This window comes from Scylla paramamosain, chromosome 28 (assembly GCF_035594125.1).
Source record: "Scylla paramamosain isolate STU-SP2022 chromosome 28, ASM3559412v1, whole genome shotgun sequence".
In the NCBI taxonomy this organism is placed as follows: Eukaryota; Metazoa; Arthropoda; class Malacostraca; order Decapoda; family Portunidae; genus Scylla; species Scylla paramamosain.
This window is the reverse complement of record NC_087178.1, coordinates 31,556-46,954: the sequence shown is the minus strand read 5'-3', so window position 1 is coordinate 46,954 and position 15,399 is coordinate 31,556. Positions and strand designations below refer to the sequence as shown.

The 15,399-nt window shown below is 40.6% G+C and overlaps 1 protein-coding gene across 7 annotated transcripts; it reads right to left on the bottom strand.

Annotated features, from left to right (window-relative positions):
• Window positions 1–1,300: 1,300 nt before the first annotated feature.
• On the bottom strand, window positions 1,301–15,395 carry LOC135114632 (histone-binding protein N1/N2-like). Of its 7 annotated transcripts, none has more exons than XR_010275603.1 (12): window positions 15,081–15,338; window positions 10,410–11,016; window positions 9,533–9,809; window positions 7,544–7,619; window positions 7,271–7,415; window positions 6,500–6,667; window positions 5,452–5,559; window positions 3,449–3,634; window positions 3,117–3,290; window positions 2,876–2,998; window positions 2,199–2,307; window positions 1,301–1,993 (listed from the first exon to the last, which is right to left on the bottom strand). XR_010275603.1 is itself a non-coding variant. In XM_064030421.1 (12 exons), exons 4-9 carry the CDS (start codon window positions 9,562–9,564, stop codon window positions 3,256–3,258), a joined length of 693 nt encoding a protein of 230 aa, XP_063886491.1. In that variant the 5' UTR covers window positions 9,565–9,809; window positions 10,410–10,644; window positions 15,081–15,158; window positions 15,286–15,395; the 3' UTR covers window positions 1,301–1,993; window positions 2,199–2,307; window positions 2,876–2,998; window positions 3,117–3,255. The 7 variants fall into 7 exon arrangements, 6 of the variants coding, with proteins under 6 accessions (XP_063886491.1, XP_063886494.1, XP_063886492.1 ...); XM_064030421.1 differs by lacking the exons at window positions 5,452–5,559; window positions 7,544–7,619 and adding an exon at window positions 4,157–4,283 and having other exon boundaries at window positions 10,410–10,644; window positions 15,081–15,158; window positions 15,286–15,395; XM_064030424.1 differs by lacking the exon at window positions 15,081–15,338 and adding an exon at window positions 4,157–4,283 and having other exon boundaries at window positions 7,522–7,624; window positions 10,410–10,796.
• Between the last annotated feature and the right edge of the window lie 4 nt (window positions 15,396–15,399).

Here is a 15,399-nt window from a genome sequence, read left to right as displayed (position 1 = left end):
TAAAACTATCATATAAAGAAATACGAAGTTAAAAAAAAAATCATGAATATCAAATAAATAACTCACATATAATCAATAAACACGTAAGGAACAGTAAATAAACAATTAAGCCATTCATTGCAAGGGCCACAGTCAGAAAGTGAAAAAAAAAAAAAATGCTTAGTTAAATACCGAGGCTAAATAAAACAAGGAATTAGACAAATGACAAATAATTAATAAATACATAAGGAATAATGAATAAACAAAAATTAAGCCAGGAAGACTATTATAATTATTGCAAGGAGACGATATGTATGTATGTATTGTATGTAATTCGAGGTTAAAATGGCTCAAATCTGACCCAACAGCAGGCCATAAGTGAAGGTGTTCCTCAAGGCAGGGAGGGGGGGAGCAATGAATAGGGGAGGGGCTATAAACTATTGGGGGGATATTAATTAATGACGCATCCAGTTTAGCGTGTGTGTATATTTCGCGTTGTGATAATTTAAAGGTTTTCTCGCGTTTTTATCTTTATTTATTGATTGATTTTATTTATTTATTTTATTTTTTTGGCAGGTGTTATATTTGTTGAGTGTTTTAAGTAACTGTGGCTCATTGCATCAAAACTCCATTCATTACCTTCGTGGGAAGGTTCAATTTGGCAAGGTTTTATTTCGCATTTTGGGTTTTGTAGTAAATTATGCATTTTCTCATATTTTTCTTTGCTGGTATTGTCCCTTCCACGCCATATATGACTGGAAAGTTGGGGGCGCCTTCCCCCCCCCCCACCCTCCACTGCTACGTTTTTTTTTCTTAATCAGTCAGTCAACCAATCAATCAATCCCTTCATGAATCATACCCATTTCCAGGTGTCACCCCCACCCATAGATCTCTCATTCTGTCATGTATGAACAAGTGCTAAGGGCAAGCTGAACAAGTACAAAGGGCAAGCCAGCTGTCTCTTTTAATATTCTTGCCTGAAATAACATTACAAATGAGGGTCTATTAATCATCCATTAAATAATCCATTTTTATTGCTTTCTCATTCTTCTTGCTCTGTGTATTGTTAAATTGGATGGTTATATCATTGTCCCTTCCTGTGTTTTAGTGTGCCATTACCTGTCCTCTCTTCCAGCTGATATTTAGTTTGTACTAAAATAGACTGGCATAACTTTACAATTTATACACAAATAACAACATAAACCAATAATGCATTGATATTATGCATGATAGGAGTGGACATTTCCACTCTACATCATTAATGAATGCATGATGAGACGCACACTATTACAAAGCTAATGAGTTCAATACAAACACTCAATAACAATTTCAATAACTTTATTAAAAATAGCAATCTTTATAAATCATGAAACCAACATCAAATGCACAATAATGCAAACACTTTTTACACACACACTCTTTAATGATATTTCCTAATATACAGTATAATTCCAAACAGAGAGAGAGAGAGAGAGAGAGAGAGAGAGAGAGAGAGAGAGAGAGAGAGAGAGAGAGAGAGAGAGAGAGAGAGAGAGAGAGAGAGAGAGAGAGAGAGAGAGAGAATGATGTGACATGACATCTTTAAGTACAAATGAGTATATAGTAACCATACACTGATACTTGTCCCCTTATACAGTGATAAGTTTACCCAAACACAATGGACATGGATGGAACTTTTGGAGGCTAAAGTGCTCCAGGTGACTGGTGGACTCCATTTCATTGCGGAGGTCCAGGATTCTCTGCACAGTTGGGCTTTTGGTGTCAGTGGAAGTGGTGGCAGTGTGGCAGCAGTAACAGTTTTGGTCTTTCTATGGGCAAGTTCTGTAGGATTCATATTCTGCCTCCTCATGAGGGACATCAGTGTGAAGGGTCAACAGAGCATCAATTCCCTCCTCAGGCAAAGAATGATGGATGCAATTTTCTGTTTCTTGTTGTTGCTCCACCTTTTCAGAGTGCTTGAGGCGCTCGTCAGCCACCTTTCCACTGCTGGTGGGTGTCTTAGACTCACTGGTTCCTGTTCCACATCAAGAGTGTTAGCAGATGCCACTTGTATTTCATCTACTTAGTACATTACATCATTACATAAATAACTGGTGTTATCTGATATTAAAGTGCTAATGAGCAACATGCCACAGAAATCTGTTTATTTCAAGAAAATTATGAAGATAATAATAATGTTTCGTTGCACTTCATAAGATGGCTCAGTTTTTACTACTCACCAACACTGCTAAAGATAGCAACTGGACTCTTAAGGACGCTGCTTATCTTCTCGAGCTGCTGAAGGTCATGATCTGCTTCCTTTTCCTGCACCAGCTTTGATATCAAATCCTGCAGGAAACAACTGTGTTAATTCACATTTTGAATAAATCTAATAGATGAAATTTCACTTACAACACCTTATGTGTCTCTGGTGACTCATGGAGGACAGATACATCACCTGAGAGTAAATGGTCAGTGAAGAAGTTGACCCTTGATCCTGGCTAATCACATTAAGTACATTAAACACTCCTGTTAACTAATAAATGAGGGATAGATTTCTCTGGAAGGTTACATTACACTACTTCCCTGGCATTTGAAAACATTTTGCTCTACATGAACTCATATGGAAGCTTTACTGCAACATTAAATCTCAGCTAGATGCCAGATGGTGTAGCCTCCATCACAGAGCAAGGTAATGATATGAAGGCTTAGTACTTTGGTCAACACCTGAATAAGAACCGTTTGAGATGCAGCAGAGATCACTAACCTGCCAGCAATTGAATAAGAAGTGTGTGAGATGCAGCAGAGATCACTAACCTGCCAGCAATTGAATAAGAAGTGTGTGAGATGCAGCAGAAATCACTAATCTGCCATGACATGAATAAGAAGTGTGTGAGATGCAAAAGAGAGCACTAACCTGCAGAGTGGTTTTGCTTCATTTCCTCTCATTCATGATGGAGGCTGGCAAGGTCTAACTCGCGTTCTCGAGCTTGTTGCTTCATCACTCCTCGCTGCAACTGGTAGATGGTGATGTAGTCACCTGAAGAAGGATAAAATTCTTCATTAAAAGACCAAGGAAATGGCATACAGTAAACAGTAAACACTTCCTCCACTTCACTTTTACAGATGATTCAAATGAGCAAAAAACATGCACTCACCGATGGACTCTGTCTCCTCATGCACTACAGCATGCTCAAGCTGCTACTTCCTGTCACTCAGCTCAGCCACCTCCTTCATGCTGCAAGTTAACCTGCTCTCCAGGACCCTGTGAGCCTCCTGCAGTTGTTGCAGCTTCTGTTAAAGCTCAGTTCCTCCCAATCCTGTTGTTTCTCCTGATAAAACAATAAGTTTGTTTCTCTCAACTTTTCTTAATACAGCCTCAATAAACAAATCCAATAACAATGCTTTTATTTTGTTATTAATTCAAAAAATTGAGCAACAGTGAGGAAAAATTATTTGCTTTATTATTAGAGAATATAAACTTTCTTACCTTTTGGTTCAGTTATGACATCTTCAGACAACTTTTCATGAGCAAGAGATTCTCCCAGCAGTTTGTTATACTTATCCCTCTCACAGTCTAGCTGAACCTGAAGACTGCTGCACTCACTCTCCAACCTGCTAACCTCAGATGTCAGTGTAGCCACTTGACCCAGCAATTTCCCCTTGGTATCTGTACCTGGAGGTGAAAAATTGATGCAACAGAGGGCCAGACAAGAATGACCAATGGAAGTAATTAGACGTAATGTAAGAAGTGGGTATAAGACTAAGGGAAATAGAAGGGCAATGGAGAGAGGGTTAGATGCACCAGAAATGTCTGTGGAGCCAGGAAAAATTTTAACTTGTAACAGAGATAACTAAGAGCAACTGTGAATGAATAAATGTGATGTAGCCTCATCCCATGACTGGGAAAATGCAAAAGCAGCACCTCAGACACCAGGACCATGATGACTGGCAGCTCCCAAAATTAGCTGCTGGCTTTTGTACTCCTAGTCACCACAGGAGGCTCATCCACAGCTAATCCTATCAGCTGATCATCTTGGGTGAAGTAATTGTTTATCAGTCTGGCTGTTGAGTCCTGATGCAGAGATGTGTGTGTGTGTGTGTGTGTGTGTGTGTGTGTGTGCACTTTGGAAAGCCTCCCTCCAAGGAGAATGTCAGTTTGATATACAAATATATATTCATGTGGATGGTAGCTCACATTTAGCTTCTGAGTTCTCACATGAAGACATGCCATCCTTGTCTTTTTCCTCTGAGGGAGTGACTTTATACTCTGTGATAAGTGCATGCAGCTCACTATTCTGTCTTGTGACGTTTTTGATTTCTATCTGTGAAAGACACAAGAAGGCAGTAAGTTAACTTGTTTAACATGCCACATCATTTTATATATATTATGCCAAGTTTAAACAGGAAAGCCTCACCAGAAGCATCAACTAAAGACCAAAGTGATTAACAAATCTTTCACTTTACCACCCTTAATGACAAAAGCTGATGATGTCCATATCCTGCATTTTTACACCTTCATGATTCCATTAGATTACATTAGATTACATTAGAACAGTATGTGACCAATGACGTCTCCATTCTACATTGCCATGACAAGAATACAGGGCTTTACTGAACATAAACCAAGGACGCCTCCATTCTACATTGCCATGACAAGAATACGGGGCTTTACTGAACATAAACCAAGGACGCCTCCATTCTACATTGCCATGACAAGAATACAGGGCTTTACTGAACATAAACCAAGGACGCCTCCATTCTACATTGCCATGACAAGAATACGGGGCTTTACTGAACATAAACCAAGGACGCCTCCATTCTACATTGCCATGACAAGAATACAGGGCTTTACTGAACATAAACCAATGACGCCTCCATTCTACATTGCCATGACAAGAATACAGGGCTTTACTGAACATAAACCAAGGATTCCCTCCTCCTCTCTCTAAGGGTTAGGGTTCTCTCAACAGTTACAGCGTGGTGTGAGAGATGCAGTGCTGTCAAGGCTTTACTATTTACAGGAAGCAACACACCAATAAATAAATGTTACTTTGGAAATGAAACTGAATAATCAAAGGCTTTATATCTCATGAACTTCCCTTCTTTAATAAACTGTCTTCAAGCTGACAGACTCCAGTAGTATTGCATCTTAGGAATATTCTACAGCTGATTTCATAATAACTGCTCTCTAAAACTGACTACATGCCTCCTTCCCTGCCTCCTACAGACTCTACTCAACAATTGTTGTTATTCTGTTCATGCTGGTGTGACAGTTAACCAGTATATTAATTCCTTAGTTATGTACACTCTAGAATGGTGGTTCATTTTATCTACCAGTGATTTGAATTCCCAGCTTCTAAGTATTACATTATTATTTGTTGATTGGTACCATTTGTATGCAATCAGAGAAAGATTTCAATATAAAAACATATCCATGTTACTGTTACCTTTCAGAATGTAAACCAAAATGAAAGCTATGTAAATTCTTACTTTAGATTATGTTGTCATTTCATTGAATGATGTAATTTCTTGGTTCTTGTGCTTCTTCAAATGCAGTCCCTTGTCTGGTTTCTCTGTCAATTCTAATTTCTTATTGCTCTGTGGAAAAACAAAGTGCAAATGTTTAGGATGAACTGATTCAATAATATTGCTTTCACAATTTCAATATTGTTCACAATTTCTGCAGGAAGTTTACTCCATATATTTACTATACGATTAAAGAAAAAATGTTTGGCCTTGTGGGATTTAAAACGTTTGGGTATAATCTTGAATCCATTATTTCTTGTTAGGTAGAATGAAGGAGGAGGAGGAGGAGGAGGAAAAGGAGGAGGAGGAGGAGGAGGAGGAGGAGGAGGAGGAGGAGGAGGAGGAGGGAGAAACAAAGATAGGAGGGAAGGAAGAAAGGAAGAAAAGGGAATAAGAGAGAGAGAGAGAGAGAGAGAGAGAGAGAGAGAGAGAGAGAGAGAGAGAGAGAGAGAGAGAGAGAGAGAGAGAGAGAGAGAGAGAGAGAGAGAGAGAGAGAGAGGAGTTGGTAAGGAAAATTATTACAATGGTCCAAGGTGAAGAACAGGGACTGGAATGAGAAGTGGAAGAAGCATATAGAATTGGAAAATATAGTGAAGGAGGTAAAAGACCATTAAAAGTGAGAATGAGATCCCAAGTTACAGTAAAGTAGATCCTAGTGAGAACTGGGAAGCTGGCTGAAAATTCAGAATACAAGAATATTTGGGTAAAAAAGAGATATGAACTTGGAAGAAAGGGAAAAAGAGAAGGATCTGAGGAATGAAGCCAAGCAAAAAAACGAGAGAAGTACAGAGACCGAGAAGCAGAAATTTTATTGGAGGGTACTAGATATGAAACTAAGGAAATGGTATATTCAGGAAAGGGAACAAGAAATGAAAGAACCACAACAGCAGACAGACAAATTGCATGTGGTGGGAGAAGTAGTATATTAAGAGTAATATATACAAAACAAACTTCATGTAAACAAATAAAATTTTCAGAAAACTTGTCACACAAAACCTTATTAACAACTCACCTTCTCCTTCTGCGGCATTTCCTTCCTTCTTATCTTTCTCCTTTCCTTCTCCATCTTCCTCCTCCTCCTCCTCCTCCTCTCCTTCCTCTTTCTTTCCACCTTCCTCCTCCTCTTGTGACTCTTAACTCTCTTCCTCCTCGTCCTCCTCTTCCCCTGTGCTTCCCTCCTCTGAAAGAAAAGACTTGTTTAAAAAGCAAGCAAATATAGTAGTAATAGTAAAAAAAAGTCAATGAAATGAAAGTTTATACACATATGAAATTAGTGAAAATTTGACACCAAACATTCTCTATCTGTAACATTACATCAGAATGACGAGAACACAAGATATGAAAAGTGAAAGGGAATGATGTATATAACAAAGAAAAACATTGTATAATGACATATGACAGGAAAATAATCTTGTATACTTGTCCCTTAAATACTTGCTTCCTTGTATATTAACTCCCAAAATGCTCATTCCTTGTACTCTCATTTTCAAAACACCTCTTCCTTATATATTGTCACTCAAACACTCCTTTCTTGTACACTTATTCCTAAATCACTCCTGTCTTCCTGTATTCTCATTCTCCAAACACTCGTGCCTCTGCACACCCAGTTCCTCAAAACATTTCTTCATTGTTTACTCATCCCGCAAACACAGCAACTTTCTTGTATACTCAGCTCTCAAAAGATGCATTTTTAAACATCCATAACTCCTTTTATTTTCATTCCCCAAACACTCCCGGCTGTGCACACTCCAGCACGTTAACACAATAACCAAGCAATACACACGACTACTGGCACCATCCAGATCTGGCCCCAGCACCCCTGCCTCCTTGCGTGCCAGCTCCAGCAATGCACGGCCACAGCGGCAGTACGCGTCACCACACTCGGGCGCCTGCTCCCCACACAGCTCCACCAGGGACTCTGTTGCCTCCTGGAGTGGTAAGGAGTGTCAGTTAAACCTGGTGTTTACTTTCACTATGATATGAAACAATTAACAACACAGAAAACAACACAACTAGGTAACATGCAACACATACCACACCTAAGCAACAGACACACCTCGAAGGCAGCGACAGCAGATTTGAAGTCCCCACCAGGAGGTGTCGCTTGCCCCTAGAGAAACGGTCGAACGCTGCTGCACTTGCCGCATGTCCAAGGGGAGCAAGCAAACAGGCCATCATCAAACAAGTCTCGACTTTAACCATTCGTAATTTACACCATCATATATTGTGGAGTAACTTCATGTTTAGTATATCTTAACATGGAACATTATTAAGAATGTGTACATGCTTGTACTATTTGATAAATTATGTGGTCAGCTACACTTTCCACTCACACTCTCATCCATCACCAAAATTAAACTAACCCCCTATTACTTTCCTCCCACCCTCAGAATTATTAAACTAACCTCCAGTCACATTCTTCTGACACCCTCATCCCTCACTAAAAATTAATACCAACTGGCAAAATTACCAAACTAACCTCTAAATATCATCCTCCCACCATCTAGTCTCTCACTAAAATTAATCTCACCAAGCACGATTATCAAGCTAATATCCAATCACTTTCCTCTGACCCTCAAAATCCTTTCCAGCTGGTAGAATTATTAACCTATACTCCAGTCACTTCCACCCTCTCATCCCTCATTAAAATTAATCCCAGCCTTCAAAATTATTGAACTAACCTCCAGTCAAAGAAATATCACTGGTTTTGTGGGGGATATTGTCACTGCACTAAGGGATGCACACAATTTCTCGTAAGTTTTCACATTTTGCGTTCAACTGTACCGGTCTAAGTGGAGGAGTGAAAAAGTGACACCTAATGAATAGTTGCCACAAAACTTATTCTCATTACTTTTTGTTCCTTGTCATTTTTCTTTCAGGCTTTTTTCATCATCACAGCAGCTTGAAATTTTGAAAATACATGCTATTTGAGGAGGTAGCTGTACATGTGAAAAAAAAGAAGGGAAACAAACATCCATACTTGTGACTGATATGAAAAATAAACTATACATATAAATGTATATTTCACTTTTCTTTCTAGCAATTAAAAAATGTACATACGACAGTATTTCTTTCTTTTCCTCAATAAATACGACAACAGTATTTTTCCTTCCCTTCAGTACACCCAGCCTTTCCCTTAGTACATATCACAGTACTTTTCCTTTTTGCTCAGTGCATATGAGAATAATTTTCCTTTTCCTCCATGCATATGACACTACTTGCCCTTTTCCTTTTCTTTCCCTAAATAGAGAAGACAAGACAGAAATTTTCTTTCCCTCAATACACAACACTATTTTTTCTCCCACTCTCTCTCTTGTACAGAGTCAGTTTCAATGTACTGGAAGGTTATGCCTACGGGAAACTGAAGGACAACTCAAGCAACGAGTGGACGGGCACGGTAGGAGCTCTGCAGTCAGGGGAAGCTGACCTCACTGTCTCTGAATTGTCCATCACTGAGGAGAGGTTGAAAGTTGTTACCTACACCCAGCCTATCTATATCATCAGGTGAGAGATACAGGTGATGATCAAATAATATTTTAAAGATGTTGAACAAAGTGCTCCCTTAACAGATTAATTGGATCAGCAAAATGTTCAGAATATGAAATGTCAAATAATTAGATTGATCTATCTATATGCCCGGCTGGCAGTCCTATACAGGGTGGCCCAGACACTACACTATACACTCACATACAACATTGACACTGTTAATCCAAATTCTAATCTATTTATCTATATACCAGGCCAACAATCCTCCCCAAGACACCGCAGACAAATCACCACACATTCACACTCTTAACTTCATTATTATTAACGATTTAGCTGTCTATACATCAGGCTGGCAATCACACACAAAATGGCCCAAACAAGGCACCACACACACATTCACACTCTTAATATCATCTGTCAGCCCCTAGTGGAAAGGGACAATCTTGTGGCCCACCATACTACACCTCAGGAGGTCAGACACAGCATTCAGTTAACAAAAAATCACATTAACACCCACTCCCCACAGAACATAGTAACACAAAATCAGATTAACACTCACCCCAATGTCACATTCACAAGACAAGTTCTCATCCCACAGCCGTAAACTGTTTGCGGCCACCCACGAGGACCTTGCCAAGAAGATGTTTGCCTACACAACCCCAACGGACACAGCTCTGTACCGGCGCATCCCGGCTAACACGACAGGCCTCGCCAGCATCCTCTTCTTCATCGAGCGACTCCAGAGGTGCTACATACCCACGGGGGAGAAGCCTGTTAGCATGGGAGTTGCTGCTGGCTGGTACATGTTGTCAGCTCTCCTACAACAAGGTGAGGACCTGTTGAGGTGTAAGACTGGTCAGTTCAAGTGTTGGAGCATTTAGTGTTTGGTAAGATGGCTGGTACATGTTGCCAGCCCTCCTACAGCAGGGTGAGGACCTGTTGGGGTATGAGACTAAGTTGAATGCAAGGGTAGTGGTGTTTAATGTTTGATAAGATGGGAATACAGAAAGACAGTTATTAAAGGATAGATTTAAAACTGGGAAACTTTACATGATACCTGGTGTATTTTCATAATTGAGCTGATATTAACTTGAATTAGTTCTGGCATGAGCAATATAAGCAAGTGGTGTTAATATGACTGATATGGATATCAAGTAATGTATTTAATTTTATCAGTAGTTCTCTTCATATGATGATATCAACAGTTTTCTTAGTAAGATATGAGATATAAATCTTTTAGAAATGATGAGAAAAACTCTTAAATTGCATTTTCATCTCTGAAACATTTTAAAATGGTCTTTTCTACATTTTTAAATTTAAAAAGATGTGTTACTTTCAAAGATTTTAAATTGCCTTTGCATCATCCTCCATGTCTTAAAATTGCCTTTTCATGGCATCTTTCCTCTCCTCTTCCTCCTGCAGGCTCCAACACCTACCCAATCAGCACTGCAGCACGGGTAATCTACTGGGTTGGCTACAGTGTGTCCCTCATTGTGTACACATCATACTCTGCCACACTGGTCTCACATCTTGCTGTGGAGCAGCCTGCACCTCTGCCATTCAGCAACCTGCGGGACCTGTCTAGGCAGTCAGGCTGGGATGCTGGATGCAACAACAATGACCTCTTCCAAGTGACAGCCTCGGTGGGTCCTTGGCTTCTTGCTGTGTGAACTGATATACCATCCAGTGGTTGAGAGTTGAGGAGAGAGAGAGAGAGAGAGAGAGAGAGAGAGAGAGAGAGAGAGAGAGAGAGAGAGAGAGAGAGAGAGAGAGAGAGAGAGAGAGAGAGAGAGAGAGAGAGAGAGAGAGAGAGAGACAGAGAGAGAGAGAGAGAGAGAGAGAGAGAGAGAGAGAGAGAGAGAGAGAGAGAGAGAGAGAGAGAGAGAGAGGAGAGAGAGAGAGAGAGAGAGAGAGAGAGAGAGAGAGAGAGAGAGAGAGAATTTTGTTCAGTGCCAGATTTAGGAGTCCACAAAAAGACCAGCTGCCCAGGAGCCTCCACAATCTGGGGTCTCCACAATCTGAGGAGTCTCCCACATAAATATTCTGTAAGTGAAAGAAACTTAAATTAATCAAACACTAGTTTTCTATGAACTAAATATTTTTTTTTATTACTATCAAAATAACCACTTGTTTCATTTACACTAAATAAATATGTTCCTTTCACTATAATATATTATATGTATTAAAAAACTGCATGGAATACAGATACAAAAATATTAATATAAAATATTTCAGGTAGATGGCCTCCACACTCAGGCTGCTCACAGGCCTCCACAGACACAAATCCAGCCCTTGATTTGTAAATTAATTATCTTATTTAATTATTTATTTTTCCTTTGTAAGAGGAGCACTGCCTTAGGGAGGGAGAGAGAGAAAGAGAATAATAAAAAAAAAAAAAAAAAAAAAACAGATGCCATTTCTTTAAGAAATGGCATCTGTAATAATAATCTGTTATATGCCATAATAAAATTATGGCATATAACATAAAATGTTATATGCCATTTGATAACAGTTTTCTATAGATCTAAGTGTAACTCAGTAAGTTTGTAACACACAATCTCCCTCTCTTAAATCCAAATTGCTTTATTATCACTGGGAGAGGCTGGGATGGACTGGGAGAGGCTGGAATGCACTGAGAGAGGCTGGGATGGACTGGGAGAGGCTGGGATGGACTGGGAGAGGCTGGAATGCACTGAGAGAGGCTGGGATGGACTGGGAGAAGCTAGGATGCACTGGGAGAGGCTGGGATGGACTGGGAGAGGCTGGAATGCACTGAGAGAGGCTGGGATGGACTGGGAGAGGCTGGAAATGCACTGTGAGAGGCTGGGATGGACTGGGAGAGGCTGGGATGGACTGGGAGAGTCTAGGATGCACTGGGAGAGGCTGGGATGGACTGGGAGAGGCTGGGATGGACTGGGAGAGGCTGGAATGCACTGAGAGAGGCTGGGGATGGACTGGGAGAGGCTGGGATGGACTGGGAGAGGCTGGAATGCACTGAGAGAGGCTGGGATGGACTGGGAGAGGCTAGGATGCACTGGGAGAGGCTGGGATGAAAAGGCTGGGGCTGGGGCTGAGGCTGGGGGAAAAGGTCAAGAATGTTGGGTGTATCTCCAAGACAGTCAGGAATACGAGTAGGGTGTTTGCACCCAATTGCTCTAGGTCATGGAGGATAGCAAAGTTGTAGGCTAGTTCACCAGGATGGTCAGTGAAGGGAGAGGAAAGCCAAAGCTGGTGGTGAACATTGAAGTCTCCAAGAATGGAGATCTCTGCAAAAGGGAAGAGGGTCAGAATGTGCTCCACTTTGGAAGTTAAGTAGTTAAAGAATTTCTTATAATCAGAGGAGTTAGGTGAGAGGTATACAGCACAGATAAATTTAGTATGAGAGTGACTCTGTAGTCGTAGCCAGATGGTGGAAAACTCAGAAGATTCAAGAGCGTGGGCACGAGAGCAGGTTAAATCATTGCGCACATAAACGCAGCATCCAGCTTTGAACTGAAAATGAGGATAGAGAAAGTAAGAGGGAACAGAAAAGGAGCTACTGTCAGTTGCCTCAGACACCTGAGTTTCAGTGAGGAAAAGAAGATGAGGTTTAGAAGAGGAGAGGTGGTGTTCTACAGATTGAAAATTAGATCTTTGACTGCGAATGTTGCAGAAGTTAATGAAGAAAAAGTTGAGGGGGGTGTCAAGACACTTAGGGTCTTTGACAGAAAGGCAGTCTGACCTGGGGACATTTATGGTCCCCTCCCCAGATGGGGACTACGAGGCTGGTGTAGGAGTCGCCACGATGATTTTAAAATTTTTGAGTGAAGGGTGTGTGTGTTATTAGGTGCTTGTAGTTTTGTGTGGAGGAAGAGAGTTGTCTTTAGAGGGCAGGCTATGACTGCCCCCTTGTGTTGTGAGACACAAAGGGAAACGTTCAGCGAGGTCACAGCTGGGTTTAATGATAAGTTCACAGCACCCCCTGAACAGTGCTTTAGACCTCACTGGTAGTAATTATCATTTAGGCAGATGTCTACTGCCTCCTCATATATATATATATATATATATATATGAGGCGCGTGGTGACATAAGTGCCAAAGCGCCACCAAGATGGAAAATCACTTTTTTGCTCCATTCCCATCTCCAAACCCTCTACTTTTCAACTGCGTAATCGGCAGTTCAAACCGACAACTGCAATATGGTGGAAAATCCCACTAAAGAGAAGGGTATGTCGCCCGTAGCTTTGCCCGGTTTGGTGGGACCCCTCACGGTCTAGACTAGCGTTCAAAGCGCCATTTTTACTCTTGTCCCACGTTGAAACCTGTTCGTTATCTCCAGTCTAGCTCCCGAGTTTGAAACAGGCGTCCAAAGCGCCATTCGACCATAAGGTCGAGAATCAGGGGGAAGAAAAAGGTAAATTAGCCTTAAGCACCTCTGTTCTGTCGCGACCCCACGGGATGAGGCTGTGTTTAAAGCGCCAATGTTGTGTTTGTGGTGGCGGGAGCGGCGGCGACCAATGGGAACCGCTCTACCGCGCCGCCTGGGCAAAATTGGGCCAATGAGAACGCGCCATTCTTCCCGCTACCCCTCCCTGCCGAGCCCGGGGAAGCCAGTGTTCATCCTGCAACTACCCCAGAAGTACCCCACAATACGTCGACTTCAGCCTGGCAAACTGCAACACCTGCAACAGCTGCTTGAGTTCATCCCAAATGTCAACCAGCCATACCTTCAGTTCATCATCAGGAAGCAGCAGGAACTGGATAATACTGAAGAAGATGACAGCACTGAGGACGAGGATGAGGACCACCTAGAGTACGACAGTGACAGTGAGGACATTGTAGATGACCCCCAGCCGCTACAGGACGAGGACAACACTGGTGAGTGAGGACGAGTCAGATGACTCGCATCTCTCACAACGTAAGCTTTCATTTAAGACCAAAATGAGCTTTCTATCTTAATCCGTTACGGAGTTATCGCATTCTGAAAGTCGCAAAACTTTGACCGCGTTTTTCTCAGTTTTTTATATTTGGCGCTTTGGCACTTATGTCACCACGCGCCTCATATATATATATATATATATATATATATATATATATATATATATATATATATATATATATATATATATATATATACCCAGCCAACATTGGATAATGGGAGGCATGTGGGTGTTTTGTGGGCTACTTTATGGGTCCCATGTGGGCTACCCACATTACTGTAAAACACAGGTTGTTCTTGGAGATTTAAACTTTTTGCATTTATAAATATTCATTCACATGACAGTAAAGATTAATTTTACTAACATGCCAGTTTCTCTTAAACCAAGCAATTTTACGTGTAATCTTATCTTACAAATGGCTTGAGGCATTCTCTAACCCTCTTGGAAAGTTGACAGATATAAGTAATACTGCTAATTTTCATTGAAATATTAAAAGAAAATTAAATAAATAAATAAATAAATAAAATAAATAAATAAATAAATAAATAAAAATCTTTTGGTTCAGTGATGTTCCTCATTTTTTGTCCAAGGTTCTAACCATACCTAAACTAACTTAACAACACCAAAACTAACCTAACCATACCTGCTGTAACCTAACCATACCTAAACTAACTTGACCACACCAAAACTAACCTAACCATACCTGCTGTAATCTAACCATACCTAAACTAACTTAACCACATCCAAACCTAACTACACCCAAACTAACCTAACTGTACTTGCTGTAACCTAACCATACCCAAAACTAACCTAACTACACCCAACCATATCAAACCTAACCTAACCATACCTAAACTCAAGGCAAGGTATGGCGTGTCTAGCCAGTGGTAGCCATAATTATTTCCTATTTTCATCAATAAGAAAAGGCATTGAATTCAATTTAAAAAAAACCTTTCAATTATTGTTAAAGGTTTGTAGAAAAGAATATATCAAGAGCTAGTGTTATTTCATAAGATAGGTAATGAAATACTGGCACATTAATAAAAGTGATATCAAGCCTCAATATACTGACATACGGTAATAACAGTGTAGTACCATCACAATCACCAGCACCACCACCTTACCATTTATATCACTAGACAACCACCTCTACACCGTACGTAATGTACTTTCCACATATAATGCATACCTTTGGGCAAATTGGTGTCAGCGGAGCATTGAATGAATGCCTCTTGGCACTTGCTGGGAGACTGGATGCCTTGGTAATCTGCAGGGATCACCACTTTTTAACACAGGCTAACTTCTTACTTTACACGTTATGGAAGGCATCAAGTATGGCTTCAAGCATTTTAAAGTATTCACAACATTGTCGAGTGCAATTTAAGATACCTTACTTCTGAACTGGTGTGAACCGCCAACGTACTGTTTACAGCACCCGCTGGGTTAAAACGTATGTTCACTTTTTAAATCTCTGAATTAAAGTATATTGCATTTTCAAGTTCAAAAAT

What these genes read in the sequence shown, in the direction of transcription:
- LOC135114632 (XM_064030421.1), bottom strand. Translation starts at nt 9,564, where the DNA reads ATGAGAACTTGTCTTGTGAATGTGACATTGGG. An exon ending in CTTGTGAATGTGACATTGGG is followed by an intron (nt 7,416 to 9,532) that starts GTGAGTGTTAAT and finishes TTACCACTCCAG; the next exon opens with GAGGCAACAGAGTCCCTGGT. An exon ending in TGAGAACTCAGAAGCTAAAT is followed by an intron (nt 3,635 to 4,156) that starts GTGAGCTACCAT and finishes TTTCACCTCCAG; the next exon opens with GTACAGATACCAAGGGGAAA.